The sequence below is a fragment of the Canis lupus genome, chromosome 28, assembly GCF_048164855.1.
Source record: "Canis lupus baileyi chromosome 28, mCanLup2.hap1, whole genome shotgun sequence".
NCBI lineage: Eukaryota > Metazoa > Chordata > Mammalia > Carnivora > Canidae > Canis > Canis lupus.
Window position 1 is genome coordinate 22,913,593 of NC_132865.1, and position 12,776 is coordinate 22,926,368.

The following is a 12,776-nucleotide window of genomic DNA, read 5'->3' on the forward strand; positions in this document are numbered from 1 at the left end:
AAGATTTATTTTTTTTATTCATGAGAGACACAGAGAGAGGCGGAGACATAGGCAGAGGGAGAAGTGGGATCCCTGCAGGGAATCATGACCTGAGCCAAAGGCAGACTCTCAGCCACTGAGCCACCCAGGCGTCCCTAAAGGCTACCTTCTTATATGAAGGTTGGGAAAGGAGCAACTTATGCATAAGTTAGACTGAGAAGAAGCATTAGCAAGCTGGAAATTTTTTAAAAAATATTTTATTTATTTATTCATGAGAGAGACAAAGAAAGACAGAGAGAGAGAGGCAGAGACACAGGCAGAGGGAGAAGCAGGCTCCATGCAGGGAACCTGTCGTGGGACTCGATCCCAGGTCTCCAGGATCACAACCTGGGCTGAAGGCGGCGCTAAACTGCTGAGCCACCCTGGCTGCCCAGCAAGCTGGAAATTTGAAGAGAGTTTATCCCCATACACCTAACAAGGTAGGCATCCTAGTTTAGGCAACTGTACTCATTTATATTATGTGAAATAGCCACGGGTATAGCAGAATCCAATAATCTGAAGCCATTTCTTTCTGAGACACACCTGGCCTTTTCCAGAGTCATACTTAACTGTGGAAGAGAAAGTGAAAGAAATGTCTCTTGCTGAATGCTTTCTTCTTGTTTACTATATGGATAGCTAATTGGACCTTTTAAATTCTGTCTATAAATCGTGATCTTTCTATTAGGGGCAATAAAAAAATCTATAGGTTCTTAGAGTTGTTTCTAGTTTAACTATGGTAATTGACCATGAATAAACACAGCATGTTCCAGGGACATGATTATTTGACTTTCAGCGGGGAAGCCCTCTGCTGGCACCTAATGCAACAGATTGAATTTGCTGTAGAACCACTGATGTCTGGGGCTGGAGCTGAGATGAGGGGATGGGCCAAAGAGCTTAGAAGGACGTAATAGGAGGCAGATCGATTCTGTTTGGATCCAGAATAGCTCAGAGGAGTATATAGGTACACAAAGTGATGCATATTTTTACCAACAGTAGGGAACTAAAATCTGGGTAAGGGTGGCAGCTGGAGTCATCTTGCCTGTTAGTGTAAAAGTGACAGTGGCCTTAGTGACTATTTCAAGAGGAGAGAATAGTAGCAGGTGATGAAGAAATGAGTATATTTGCTCGTTTGTTTGGTCAGTCCACAAGCTGCTAGGAAATCAGTGTTGTCTTAACACAGGTGTCAAGAATACACTAACTGCTCTTGGGTGTCAGCTGGCCTATTTTGTTTTTTAAGGATTGACTGTTAATGGTAGTTGTTGAACTACCATTATCTACTTACTATCTCACTAAAGTGAGATAATTAACAGATACAAAGTGCACTGAAAAGTCAAGCTGCTGTACAATTATAAGAGAGAGAGTATAGCATCAGAGTCAAGAGCATGGGCTTTAGGAGCACATGGGTTCCACAGACTAGCTTTCTGCCCTCACCAAGTCCCTTAATCTCTTTACACTCTATTCATCATATCTTAAAGTGGAGACAGTGATCTCATTGGATAAGGCCAAGGCTCAGCCAAGTGGCTTTGTCATGACAGCAGTGGCCTGCATATAGCCATGGCAGTTGTAGAGGTGCAATCTCCTACCTTGATTGGATCACCACTTCCCTCTCAAAGTTTAAAGTGTTCTCCTACCTACTACAGCTAATCGGCTCCTTTCAGTTATCCTTTCTGACTTCTCTGCAGCCTTTCATGCATCCGATAACTCCTTAAAGTTTTCTGCTGCTATGGCTTCTGTGACTTCTCTGATTCTTCACATACCTCTCTGACCACTGCTTCTCATCTTCCTCCTTAGCTTTTCCCCCTTTCCTTCTCTTAGATCGTGGTGTCCTCAGGGCCTGTCCTTAGCCTTCCTCTGCTGTCTCCCTGGTTTTCCTTATTCATCTGATGCCACCTTTGGGCTGGTGACTCTTAATTCACATCCCTACTCCAAACTCCTGTGTGTCATCTATCAAGATGGTTTATGGGACACGTATTGGAACGCCATCTGAAAGGAGAACCATCTTTCTGCCAAAAGCATGCTTCTCCTCTTTTTTTTTTTTTTTTGGACATTAACCAACCAGTCACTGAGCTATGAAACTTAAGAGACATCAACTGTTGGACCATTTTTCCATCTTCCAGGTTATACTGGCCTCCAGGCCTAGCCACTTATCCCACTTATCCCGTCTCATTGCTTATCTGGCGGGTTCCCTCCTCTCCATGTGCTTGCCACTATTCACCCACTACTGCTAGGACAGCTTTGTGGTGAGCAGGTCATTATGTCCCTGGCCATTCAGCGCTGACAGGACACACAACACAGCCTGTGGAGCCCCAGCTGATCCTTTCGCTCTGCCACCCTTGCAGCCCAATCCTCCGCTCCTGGCCTACGGTCTCCCTGCAGCTCCTCTACCTGTTAACTTGGGAGCACCGCGTCCGTGCTCCTGTACTTTCCTGCCTTTCCCTCTGCCTGGCAATGAAGATGGAATAGGTTAATGGAGATTAGGTCCCTCGCTAGCATCCTGTATAGAACTTACCTCGTTGTTTTAGGCTACTTACGGGGCATTTCTTCCACAAGACGGAGGTTTCCTCAGTCCAGGGATCCTGTCCTGTTCCCCGAACCTCCTCTGGTCCCTAGACCTTGTGGGCGCCCACGGCACGGGATAAACGAACAGAAACACTGTTTATTCCGAGCGGGCTCTCGGGCTGTGCAGCTGACAGTCTGGGAGACCTGCCCCCCGCCCCCGCCCCGGGCCCCGGTGCTCCTCCGCCCCCCTCCCCGGGCCCCGGTGCTCCTCCGCCCCCCCCCCCCCCCCGCCCCCGCGGCGCAGGTGGAGCGCGGCCGGGCGACTCGCTGCTTCGGGCCGGGCTGGGCGGCCGCCCGCGCGCCTGCGCCCTCTGCCGCTCGGCTGGCTCCGGGCGCGTCTCGGTGCGCCCGAGTCGAGAGGAGAGGCTGGGTGACAGCGGGGGGGGAAGAGTTCAGCCCGACTCCGTCTCAGTCACCGATTTCTCCGCGGCTGGGCCGAAGCTGCCTCTCCGGGCGGCTCCCAACTGCTCCGCGCCGCCGCGGTCCCCACCGGCCGCCGCTCGACTCCGCCGGACGCCGCGACCGACCGACTCGCGAGTGAGTAGCGGCGGCTGGAGCGCCCGGCGGCGCGGCGGGGTGGCCCCCGGCGGGGCGCGCGTGTGTGCGCGTGTGCGAGTGCGTGTGCGTGTGCGCGCGGGGATGCCCCTGGGATTCCACGGCGGGCCGGGGCGCCCCGGGACCGCGAGTCCCTCCGAGCCGGCGCCGCGGCGTGGGTCGGCGCGCGGAGGGACTCGGCCGGGATTCCCCGGCCCCGCGCGGCCGCCGGTGGGGTTCCCCGGGAGGCGCCGGGGCGAGGAGGCGGCGGGGAAGCCCGGGCGGGGAGCGGCGGCAGCCCGGGGATCTGGGCGCGGGTCTCGGCCCCGCAGAGGCGCGGGAGCCGCCGGGGCCGCCGGGGCGGTCTCCGCTCCCCTCCCCTCCCTTCCCCTCCCTCCCCTCCCCTCCCCTCCGCCCCCTCCCTCCCCGCCTTTCTCCCCTACCCTTCCTCCTTTCTTCCCTCCGCAGCATCACAAAAGCGCGAAACGAAACCCAGTGCGGCCAAGTCCGGCTTCGCGCTCCCACCTGGTGCGCATCGCCCCGGGGCCGGCGGAGCGGAGTGGGAGTCCCCGACCTTGGGGGGGGGGGGGCTGGCCCCGGGGACACACCTGTTTTCGCCTCGCGCTGAATTCGAGCCGGGGTGCAGGATCGCGCGAGGGGATCCGCCACATGCTCGCCGGCGTGCGTGTGTGTGTGTGCGCGCGTGCGTGCGTGTGTGTGTGTGTGTGCGCGCACGCTCCCCGGGCCCACGCTCGCGGGGGCGCTTGGTGTAAACACCGGTCCCTGGGCCGCCGTGGCCGGGACCGCCCGGGGGCTGCGAGCGAGCGGCGTGACCGCGAGCCCGCGTCTCTTTGTGTGGCTGTCGCCTCCCCGCCCCGCCGCAGAGCAAACCGATTTTCGGTTTCGCGTGACACTGCGCGCTGGGACTTGGTGTGGGCCGCAGCCTCAGATGCCCCCGGTATTTGAAATCGAATAGTTCTTTCGGGCTGGGGGTTATTTTTAGCGTTGGGAATAAAGAGGGCTCGCGCGGTGACCTCTTTGCCGCCGCCTTGCGCTTTACATACGTGTCTCTAATTGATGCAGCAGACGGATTCGCATCCCGTCGCGCACACGTGCTTGCGCACAAGTGTGTACACACGTTTCTACACACGTAGCTTTACCCCCTTCTTTTCTTTTCTTTCCTTTTTAAACATTTTTATTAAATCGGTGCTAGGAACGTACTGTTTGTAAACAAAACCCAACAAACCGAAGAACCAAAACCAAAACCAAAAAAAAAAAAAAAAAAAAAAAAAAAAAACCTGAACCAACCAAACAAAAAAACTTTCCTTTGTTCTTCTGGGCATTTTTCTATTTTGAGTAATGGAGTAGGAGTACCGAAAGGTTGCAATTAGTTCACTCGAATAAAAGACACTGCCTCTGAGTCAGTGCTGCCGGGTTGATAATTACTAACATATCAAAGCGGTTGCTCTGTTTAAGGCAAAAGGGGCGGGGCGGGGCGGGGGCAGGTCCACGGTACACAATGAGGGAGGGTCTCCGCCGACCGCCTGCTGCTTATTGTTCGGGCACTGGAGGCTGCAGCCTGCAGCCGCCGCCTCCTCCCGGGCTTCGCTCCTCGCTCGTCCCTCGGTCCCCCTGGGGGCCGTCCGAGCCACCCAGCGCTGGCCCTCGGGGCGCCGAGACGCCAACCCCAGCCGCAGCCGCCCTTCGCTGACCGCCCTCTCTCTGCTTTGCAGGTTGGCATCTTTGCGCCCGAGGGTGTCGCAAGCCGAGGCGGCGAGGACCGGGCGCCTCTGGCCCAGCCCGCCGGGCGCTATGCGGCGCGGGCAGCAGCGCTGAGCGCCCCCACGCCGGGCACGGGGCGTACTCGCTCCAGGCGGCGGGCAGAGCGGCGGCGGCGGCGGAGGGGATGCGCCCGGGACGCGCAAGGCTCCCGCCGCGAGCTACCGCCCCGAGGTGGACCCCAAGCAGGGCTCATCGCAGGACCGCGCGGACCCCTGCCCCGCGGGGCACGCGGCTGCGGAGCCTCGGGGCCGCATCTGCGGTCAGGATGCCCTGGGTGCCTCTCTGCTGGTGAGGATGCCCTGCTGCGCGGCTCTGCATCACCAGCCCCGCTCCCCGGTGGGCACGACTGAGCGGGCCCGACTTCGGCCCCTCGCGCTGGTGGATGAAAAGCGCCGGAGTCCCTGAGTGCGATCTGCGATCGAACCTGAATTCTAAGAGCCATGGACGGAGGCGCTGGGTTGCAGCCCCGGGCGGGAGAGCAGCTGGAAGCACGAGCCGCAGGAGGAGCTGTCCAAGACGAGTGCGAACCGGAGACCCTTAGGTCCAAGAGTTTACCGGTCCTGAGCAGCGCCTCCTGCCGGCCAGACCTCAGTCCTGTGCGTGCAGGAGCCGAGCCAGCCATCGGCTGTACAGATCCTTTGGGCCAGCGCGGGTTGCAGCAAGGGCCCAGCCGGTTGGCCCCCAGTCCCTCTGCCCCTTCCACTTCGGCAGAGATGGCAGGGCTCATGGAGTGTAACCACAGGGTGGACGTCAGCAAGGCCGTGTCGGTGTCCTCCGCTTTGGCCACGCTCCAGGGGAGAAGGTGCCTCTATGTGGTCCTCACCGATTCCCGTTGCTTCCTGGTTTGCATGTGCTTTCTGACCTTCATCCAGGCTTTAATGGTCTCTGGGTACCTGAGCAGTGTCATCACCACCATCGAAAGGCGCTACAGTCTGAAGAGTTCCGAGTCGGGGCTGCTGGTCAGCTGCTTTGACATTGGGAGCCTGGTAGTGGTGGTGTTCGTCAGCTACTTTGGTGGCCGGGGTCGGAGGCCCCTGTGGCTGGCCGTGGGTGGACTTCTCATCGCCGTTGGGGCTGCCCTCTTTGCTTTACCTCATTTCATCTCGCCTCCGTACCAGATCCAAGAGTTGAACGCCTCGGCCTCCAACGATGGCCTGTGTCAGAATGGCAACTCCACGGCGCCTTTAGAGCCTCCCGCCTGCCTGAAGGACTCGGGAGGAAATAATCATTGGGTCTATGTGGCTTTATTCATTTGTGCACAGATTCTCATTGGAATGGGTTCCACACCTATTTATACCTTGGGACCAACCTACTTAGATGACAATGTCAAGAAAGAAAACGCATCCTTGTACCTAGGTAAGACTTTCCTGTCTCCTCAAATAAGCTTGAACTCAACAGTCAAAAGGAAACACTTCCAAATTTCAGAGAGATTTTGTATATACACACACACACTACATACAGCATCTCATTATATATCTCACACATATATACAGTATATATAATGCCATTATATGTATTGCATGTATATTTTAAGCATTATGCTTCAGTTTATGTTTTCATGTTTTAGTCTTAGTGTGATATGTTTTAGTTTGGAAGAGAATTAGTAATAGTAGGTCTGTGGGCTAATCATCAGACTCACACTTCACACTCTTCTCCCAAGTAATACAAACTTTTAACTATGGGGTGGTGCTTCTTTCTCGTGCTGCCTGCTTTTGTAAAAACTCTAATTTATCAAGTTTATCCTCTAATGGCTGTTCTTCTAGAAAGTTCAGGAAGGAATAGAAGTACCTGGTGTGTGGTGTGAAGTTTTGGATTCTTTACTGCTTTCATCCCCTGCTGCTTCTCATTCTTGTCCCCCACATCAGGGCTGATAGAGTACCCAGACTGCCTAAAAGATGCCTTACTGCCTACACACCTGTATTTTTTTACCTAACACCTGCATCACCATTAAAACAAAACAAAAACTTGAGTGATATCAAATGACTAGGTTATCTTTATGCAGAAGCAAGATCACGAGTTGTAAAGTTAATCTAAAGCTATTTTTTATTGCTGGTTGAAGACCCTTAAGTACATGAACTTGGTAGCGAGTGGCTCTTGGATATGGTGATTTGACTTGCATGAATCAGCTCCTGTGAACAGGGGGTGCTTGGGTTAAATAGAGGGTGCTAACATGAGGTCAGACAGCCATGGTAGCAGATAGGAAAGTGCAATGTCCTGGAAACCTGTGTGGTTGTCAGCATCTCCCTATACTAGCTGCTCCTCCAAAACTGAGCTTTTAAAGGGATGTATTTGAACCCTTGAGAAGGATGAACAGCAGTCATGCTAGATGAGATCTTTGTTTTTCTATATTTCTATACTGGAGTCCTAACTAAAAGAAGAGAAAGGATTGTACTTTATGAAAAAAGGTAAATAAGCAAATACTAGTTATACTTACCATTTTATTAGTCATGCAGTGATAGGATCTTGGGTGTGGGAATAACAAGGTTTCCAAGGATGGTGAAAATGATACCCCATTAAGAGGGCTGTGCTCTTTCCTCAGCATAACTGCTGTCTCCCAGAATCCATAGTAGAAGTGTCTGAGCCATGTATAGTCCCCAGTAACTGGCCCAAATGCATTAGGACAAGAGTTTTATAATTTATTTTTATTATTAAATGCAAGAGAAAGAAATTTTCCTTTAGGACACTAGCTTGCTTGTTACTTTGCCATCTTGTTTTCTAACATTTATTACAACAAATTTTCAAACAGAAAATATGAAAAAATGAACACCAGTATTTCCTCCACCTAGACTCAGTAATCGTTCATTTTATCATATTTGCTTTATCAACTGTGTGTGTGTATGTAATATATTTTTTTTTGGGTGGGGGGCACAGCCCTTTGAAAGTAATTATAGACATCCCTAGGTTTCAGCCTGTATCTTATAAAAATAAGGACTTTCTTTTACTACATATGTACAGGAACTTTAACATGCTAAGTTCATAATCATTCCCTAATGTCATCAAACATCCAGGCTCTATTCAAATTTCTTCAATTATCTGTTCAACATATTTTATAACTATATGTTTTTCAGACCAACAGGCAGTCAAGATTCTCATACATTGCATTTGGTCACTAACCTTTTTGGTGATTTTATCACTTGTCTCCCATCCCCTATATTTCTTGTATATTGGAAGTTCAGTCTAAAGGTTTGAATAGATTCAGACGAAACATTTTTGGTCAGACTACTTCAAGGTAATTTGGTGTGTTTTATGTTACATGTATCTGGACATTTATTAGTGATGTTAATAAGTTTAATCACTTGGTTGAGTTGGTGATTGTTAGGTCTTTCCATTGTAAACATGCATTTCTCCCTTTGAAAATAATAAGTAATCTGGGGGATCCCTGGGTGGGTCAGTGGTTTAGCGTCTGCCTTCAGCCCAGGGTGTGATCCTGAAGTTTCAGGATCGAGTCCCACATCGGGCTCCCTGCATGGAGCCTGCTTCTCTCTCTGCCTGTGTCTCTGCCTCTCTCTCTGTGTCTCTCATGAATAAATAAATAAAATATTTAAAAAATGAAAATAATAAGTAATCTTTAGAATGATAACTCTGTAGATATTCTAGTTGTTATTCTTATTTTTGCTAATCTTTGCCTCCATTTACTTTGAAAACTTAGATTCCTTTCCACTCCACTTCTTAGATACCATTTGTACAAATTTGCTTCATCAAAAACACAGGTAGAGCCACACACAAAGAGAGAACATCCACTAGTAAGAGCTCTGAGATTTAACTTTTCTAGTTGTTGCCCACTGAGAAGAAAAACAGCAGGTGCTACTTTTGGGAAGACCGAAAATGAGACAGAGTCCCTGTACCTGAAGAGCTTTCAGTATAACAAAGAAATATTGCCAATTTAAGGGAGGAGTGTGAAGTGACACATGCAAGGGGAAGAAATTTATACAAAGGGTACTTGCTTTTTCATCCTTCTATTCCTCTTTAACCCCCTTCCCTTCTTCTTCCTCTTCTTTTGAAAAAACTTTCATGAGTGCCTTAGGACACATTCTTTGGGAAACTCCTGAGAATTCTGCTTCATATTAAATGGATCTCAGTAAAAGCTATGATGGTTTGAATGCCAGGAATCTTACCTGTACTATTTAATGTTCTTAATGGCCTCATGAGATGGGATTATTTTCCCTATTTTCCAAGGATGAGGAAATCGAAGCTCAGAGAGTTTGAGTGTCTTGCTTAACGGCTTCAAACCCACACATCTCTGGCCCCAGAGCCCTCGAGCTTCCCTCCTCACTGCATGTTTTTTTGGCGAGAAGCTCTGGGAGCCAGCTGAAACCAAGGGCTATCCCGTGTTCAGCAGAGCTCTGAGAATGGTGCAGAAGGATGCAGAACTGGCCTACAGTTATCAAACACGATCAAAACAAGATCCTTCCTAAACCTTTTCCAGCAGGTTTTATAGGTAACCTCCATGTAAATTCAAAGAAGAGAGACTACTAAGTTATTCTTAGAATATAAGGAACATTAACCTATTATGATGGGGGGATTTTTTCTAATAACTGGTTCGATAGCTTTGTTATTTTCCACAAAACTGTTCTCTGTTACCTTTTCACTATCCACTCCTTTCTGAATTTTGTCAGTCTTTCTAATTTCTCATTGCAACCATACAAGAAAAGACAAAAGCAGGTAGAGGGTTGGTATTTGTAAGCACAAATATCTGAATTAGCATTGAAACCATTGAGATGGAATGTAAATGTATGTCCTAATCTTTTGAGTGTTTGGTGTTAACATTCTTTTTTTTTTTTTTTTTTTTTTAAGATTTTATTTATTTATGAGAGACACAGAGAGAGAGAGGCTGAGACACAGGCAGAGGGAGAAGCAGGCTCCATGCAGGGATCCCAATATGGGACTCGATCCTGGGTATCCAGGATCACGTCCTGGGCAGAAGGCAGGTGCCAAACCACTGAGCCACCCAGGGATTCCGGTGTGAACATTCTGGCCGCTTTAACTGTAGAAGAGCTGTGGTCATAGACGAGATATGGCAGCTTTTATACCCACTAAATGCCCTAAATCCTTCTGCAAGGAGAGAGCTTTAGTGTTGACCTGGAGGGTAGAGAAAGCTTTGTACTATTAAGAAGCAAGGTTAGTAACTAGACCATGATTTGTAATTGTATCTCAAGAGGGAGAGGGAAAGAGAGAGAGAGAGAGAGAGAGAGAGAGAGAGAATGTGGTCCTTTGAGGGCAAGATATTAATGAACCAACAGTGAAATGAGAAAGAATGGCTAATCGAGTGGGAAAAGGGGGGGGAGTTAAAAAGGGAGGCATTTCCAGAATAGAAAGCCACAACACTGATTGCGGGATCATCAGGATGAGTAATGATGGGCACGACCGGTTGGCCCAGCGCTGTGGGTGCGGCCACTGCGCTTCCCTGGCGTGAGGGCCCTGACTTCACACGGCCAGAGCAGGGGCGGACTTGAAGATCTCTATTTTAGTCTGGTTCTGCCAGTGACGGGCTGGGGGGGTGAGACTTGAGACAAATCCCTTAACGTCTCCCAGCCTCTGTTTCCGCCTGGAGATTAGTACATTTGTTTCCCTCACTGTAATATTTTGAGGACCAAATGGGATTACATGTGTGCAAGCATTCTGCCAACTGTAAGAGGCAGCACTCTGCTGTGTTCAAGTGGAATCCAGACTCATCCCACAGAGTGGGCAGGCTGAGGAGTGAGATATTTTACTCTCTCTGCGTATGAAAACCCTTAACCAGATCTTTTTATAGTTGGGAAAAAGGGAAGAAGCAGCGTGTAGGAAATGAAGACATTGTAGGGGAAATCGCTCCTCAGCAACACTGTACGGGTTCGATTTGATCAACGTCTCAGCAGCATCATCTGCTGATTAATTGAGTTTTCTGAGAACCCAAGATTTTATTACCAGTGCTTTCGGCATGTCAGGCTTTGGTGGCCGTGTTTCACACAGAAGTGTGTGAACGTTTATGCAGTGTGTATTTGGGCCCAGTGTAACATAACAAGAGCCCTCTTGAGGTTTGAGGGGGCTCTGTGGTGTCCCAGCTTCACTGCTGTGGGTCTTCTGGCAGGACGCCAGACTGGCAGGACGTTTGGTCACCAAGAATTGGTCCAAGGACATCCTCAGAAGTAATATTATTGTCTTAAAATAAATAGCTGGTGGCTTCTCCTTTTTTTTCTTTTTTCTTTGGCATTGCCTCAGTCTTTTAAAAAGTACAGTGAGGTTAAAATCAGTTGAGTTCTATTTTTTCCAGATTTCATAGTATAAACATTATATATGTGTATGTATAGATGTGTGCACAAATATACATATTTGTGCTCTTTCACAGTTTTTTTTTAAATAAAGATTTTATTTATTTATTCATGAGAGACACACAGAGAGAGGCAGAGGGAGAAGCAGGCTCCATGCAGGGAGCCTGATGTGGGACTCGATCCTGGGTCTCCAGGTTCACATTGTGGGCTGAAGGCAGCGCTAAACCGCTGAGCCTCCCAGGCTGCCCTATTTGTGCTCTTTCTGAGATATGAAAACCCTTCAACATATCTTGTCTGGCTTTATCAGTGACTGGGGGTGAGACTTGAGACAAACCCCTTAACATCTCCCAACCTGTGTTTCCACACGACGATTAGTACATAATCCCCTTCAACATGTCTTTCTTTATAATTGGAAAAAAGAAAAGAAGTTACTTCTTAGGAACATTGTATAGAAAAATCTCGATCAGTTTTTAGCAGAGTTCTATAGAACAATCTACATCTGTGTATGTCAGGTTTTATTTTTTAAATTTATTTTTAAAGATTTTACTTATTTTTTCATGAGAGACACACAGAGAGAGGCAGAGACACAGGCAGAGGGACTCCATCCCAGGACCCCAGGATGATAACCTGAGCCAAAGGCAGATGCTCAACCACTGAGCCACCCAGGTGACCCTATAAAGTTTTATTTATGGTAATAAAAACAATGAAAGATATATATACGTATCTTTAAGTTCGGCCTTCCCCAAATGGTATAACCAAATGGATATATGGCTTTGACAAGATCAGGGTTCTTTTATCTTGAGCAACAAGCGAGCTTCCTCTCTTCCCCCTGGCTCATTTTTGCAATGGCTCTGGCGCCTGGGGCACTGAATGGCTGCTGCTCCCCACAGGGAGAGAGTGGAGGAGGTGGTCTCTGCTTACACTCCAGGATATCCCCTGGCCTCTTCTAGCTAACATGATTTTGAGGAAGGCAAGAGTTAGGTTTTCCTATCTGTATGGAAGAGGAAGCCAAGGAAGTTGAAAGTGGCGTGAATGCTCAGTGACTTCTGGTCATAGGGGTCCTCACAGCAGTCGTGTTTCTTTTTTTTTTTTTTGTCTCAGTAGCCAGAAAACTCAGGGTATTTTCTTTTTCCCTGACCAGTATTAATAACTTACCCTCAGTGGCTTATAGCATTAATTTTCCTGATGACCTTTTGTTAGGATTTTGAAAGTGCCCAATAAAAATAGCACTCTTTCCCTCACTTGAGTTCTGAGTTCATTGAGAAATAAGTCAAAGGCATAAACCCATAAGGACCAAAACAGCACTTTTTTAAACTGATAGAATCGAGATTGAAGAATGTAGCTCCTATCTTTGTGCAGATGGAGTTTGTGATGATCCCACCATTACACAGACTTACTCACCCAGCCACAGGCCATGCATGCGGGAGCTCAACAGGGCAGCAGCCTTGGATCTCCCCACGTGGGGTGGGGCCAGGTCTGGGGGTAGCATCAGGTAAGACTTACCCCAAGGGGGAGCAGGACAGAATTTTTACCTCCTGTGTGCGTACTTACTCCCAAGAGGCAAAAAGGAGGAGTTGAGCTGAACATCCCAGTTTATATTAAAACTCATCGATGACATTAATCTCTTTCTGCTCT

At 49.0% G+C, this 12,776-nt stretch overlaps 1 protein-coding gene across 3 annotated transcripts in view; it reads left to right on the top strand.

Moving 5' to 3' along the window:
• Positions 1–2,927: 2,927 nt before the first annotated feature.
• The window catches only part of SLCO5A1 (solute carrier organic anion transporter family member 5A1), a 140,590-nt gene continuing 130,741 nt past the window's right edge, over positions 2,928–12,776 (top strand). The window contains exons 1-2 of one of the 3 annotated variants that reach the window (XM_072804317.1): positions 2,928–3,114; positions 4,845–6,249. In XM_072804317.1, coding sequence (XP_072660418.1) covers positions 5,334–6,249 — 916 coding nt within the window. In that variant the 5' untranslated portion in view covers positions 2,928–3,114; positions 4,845–5,333. The remainder of the gene's footprint in view (positions 3,115–4,844; positions 6,250–12,776) is intronic. The other 2 variants (XM_072804318.1, XM_072804316.1) reach the window with 2 other exon arrangements.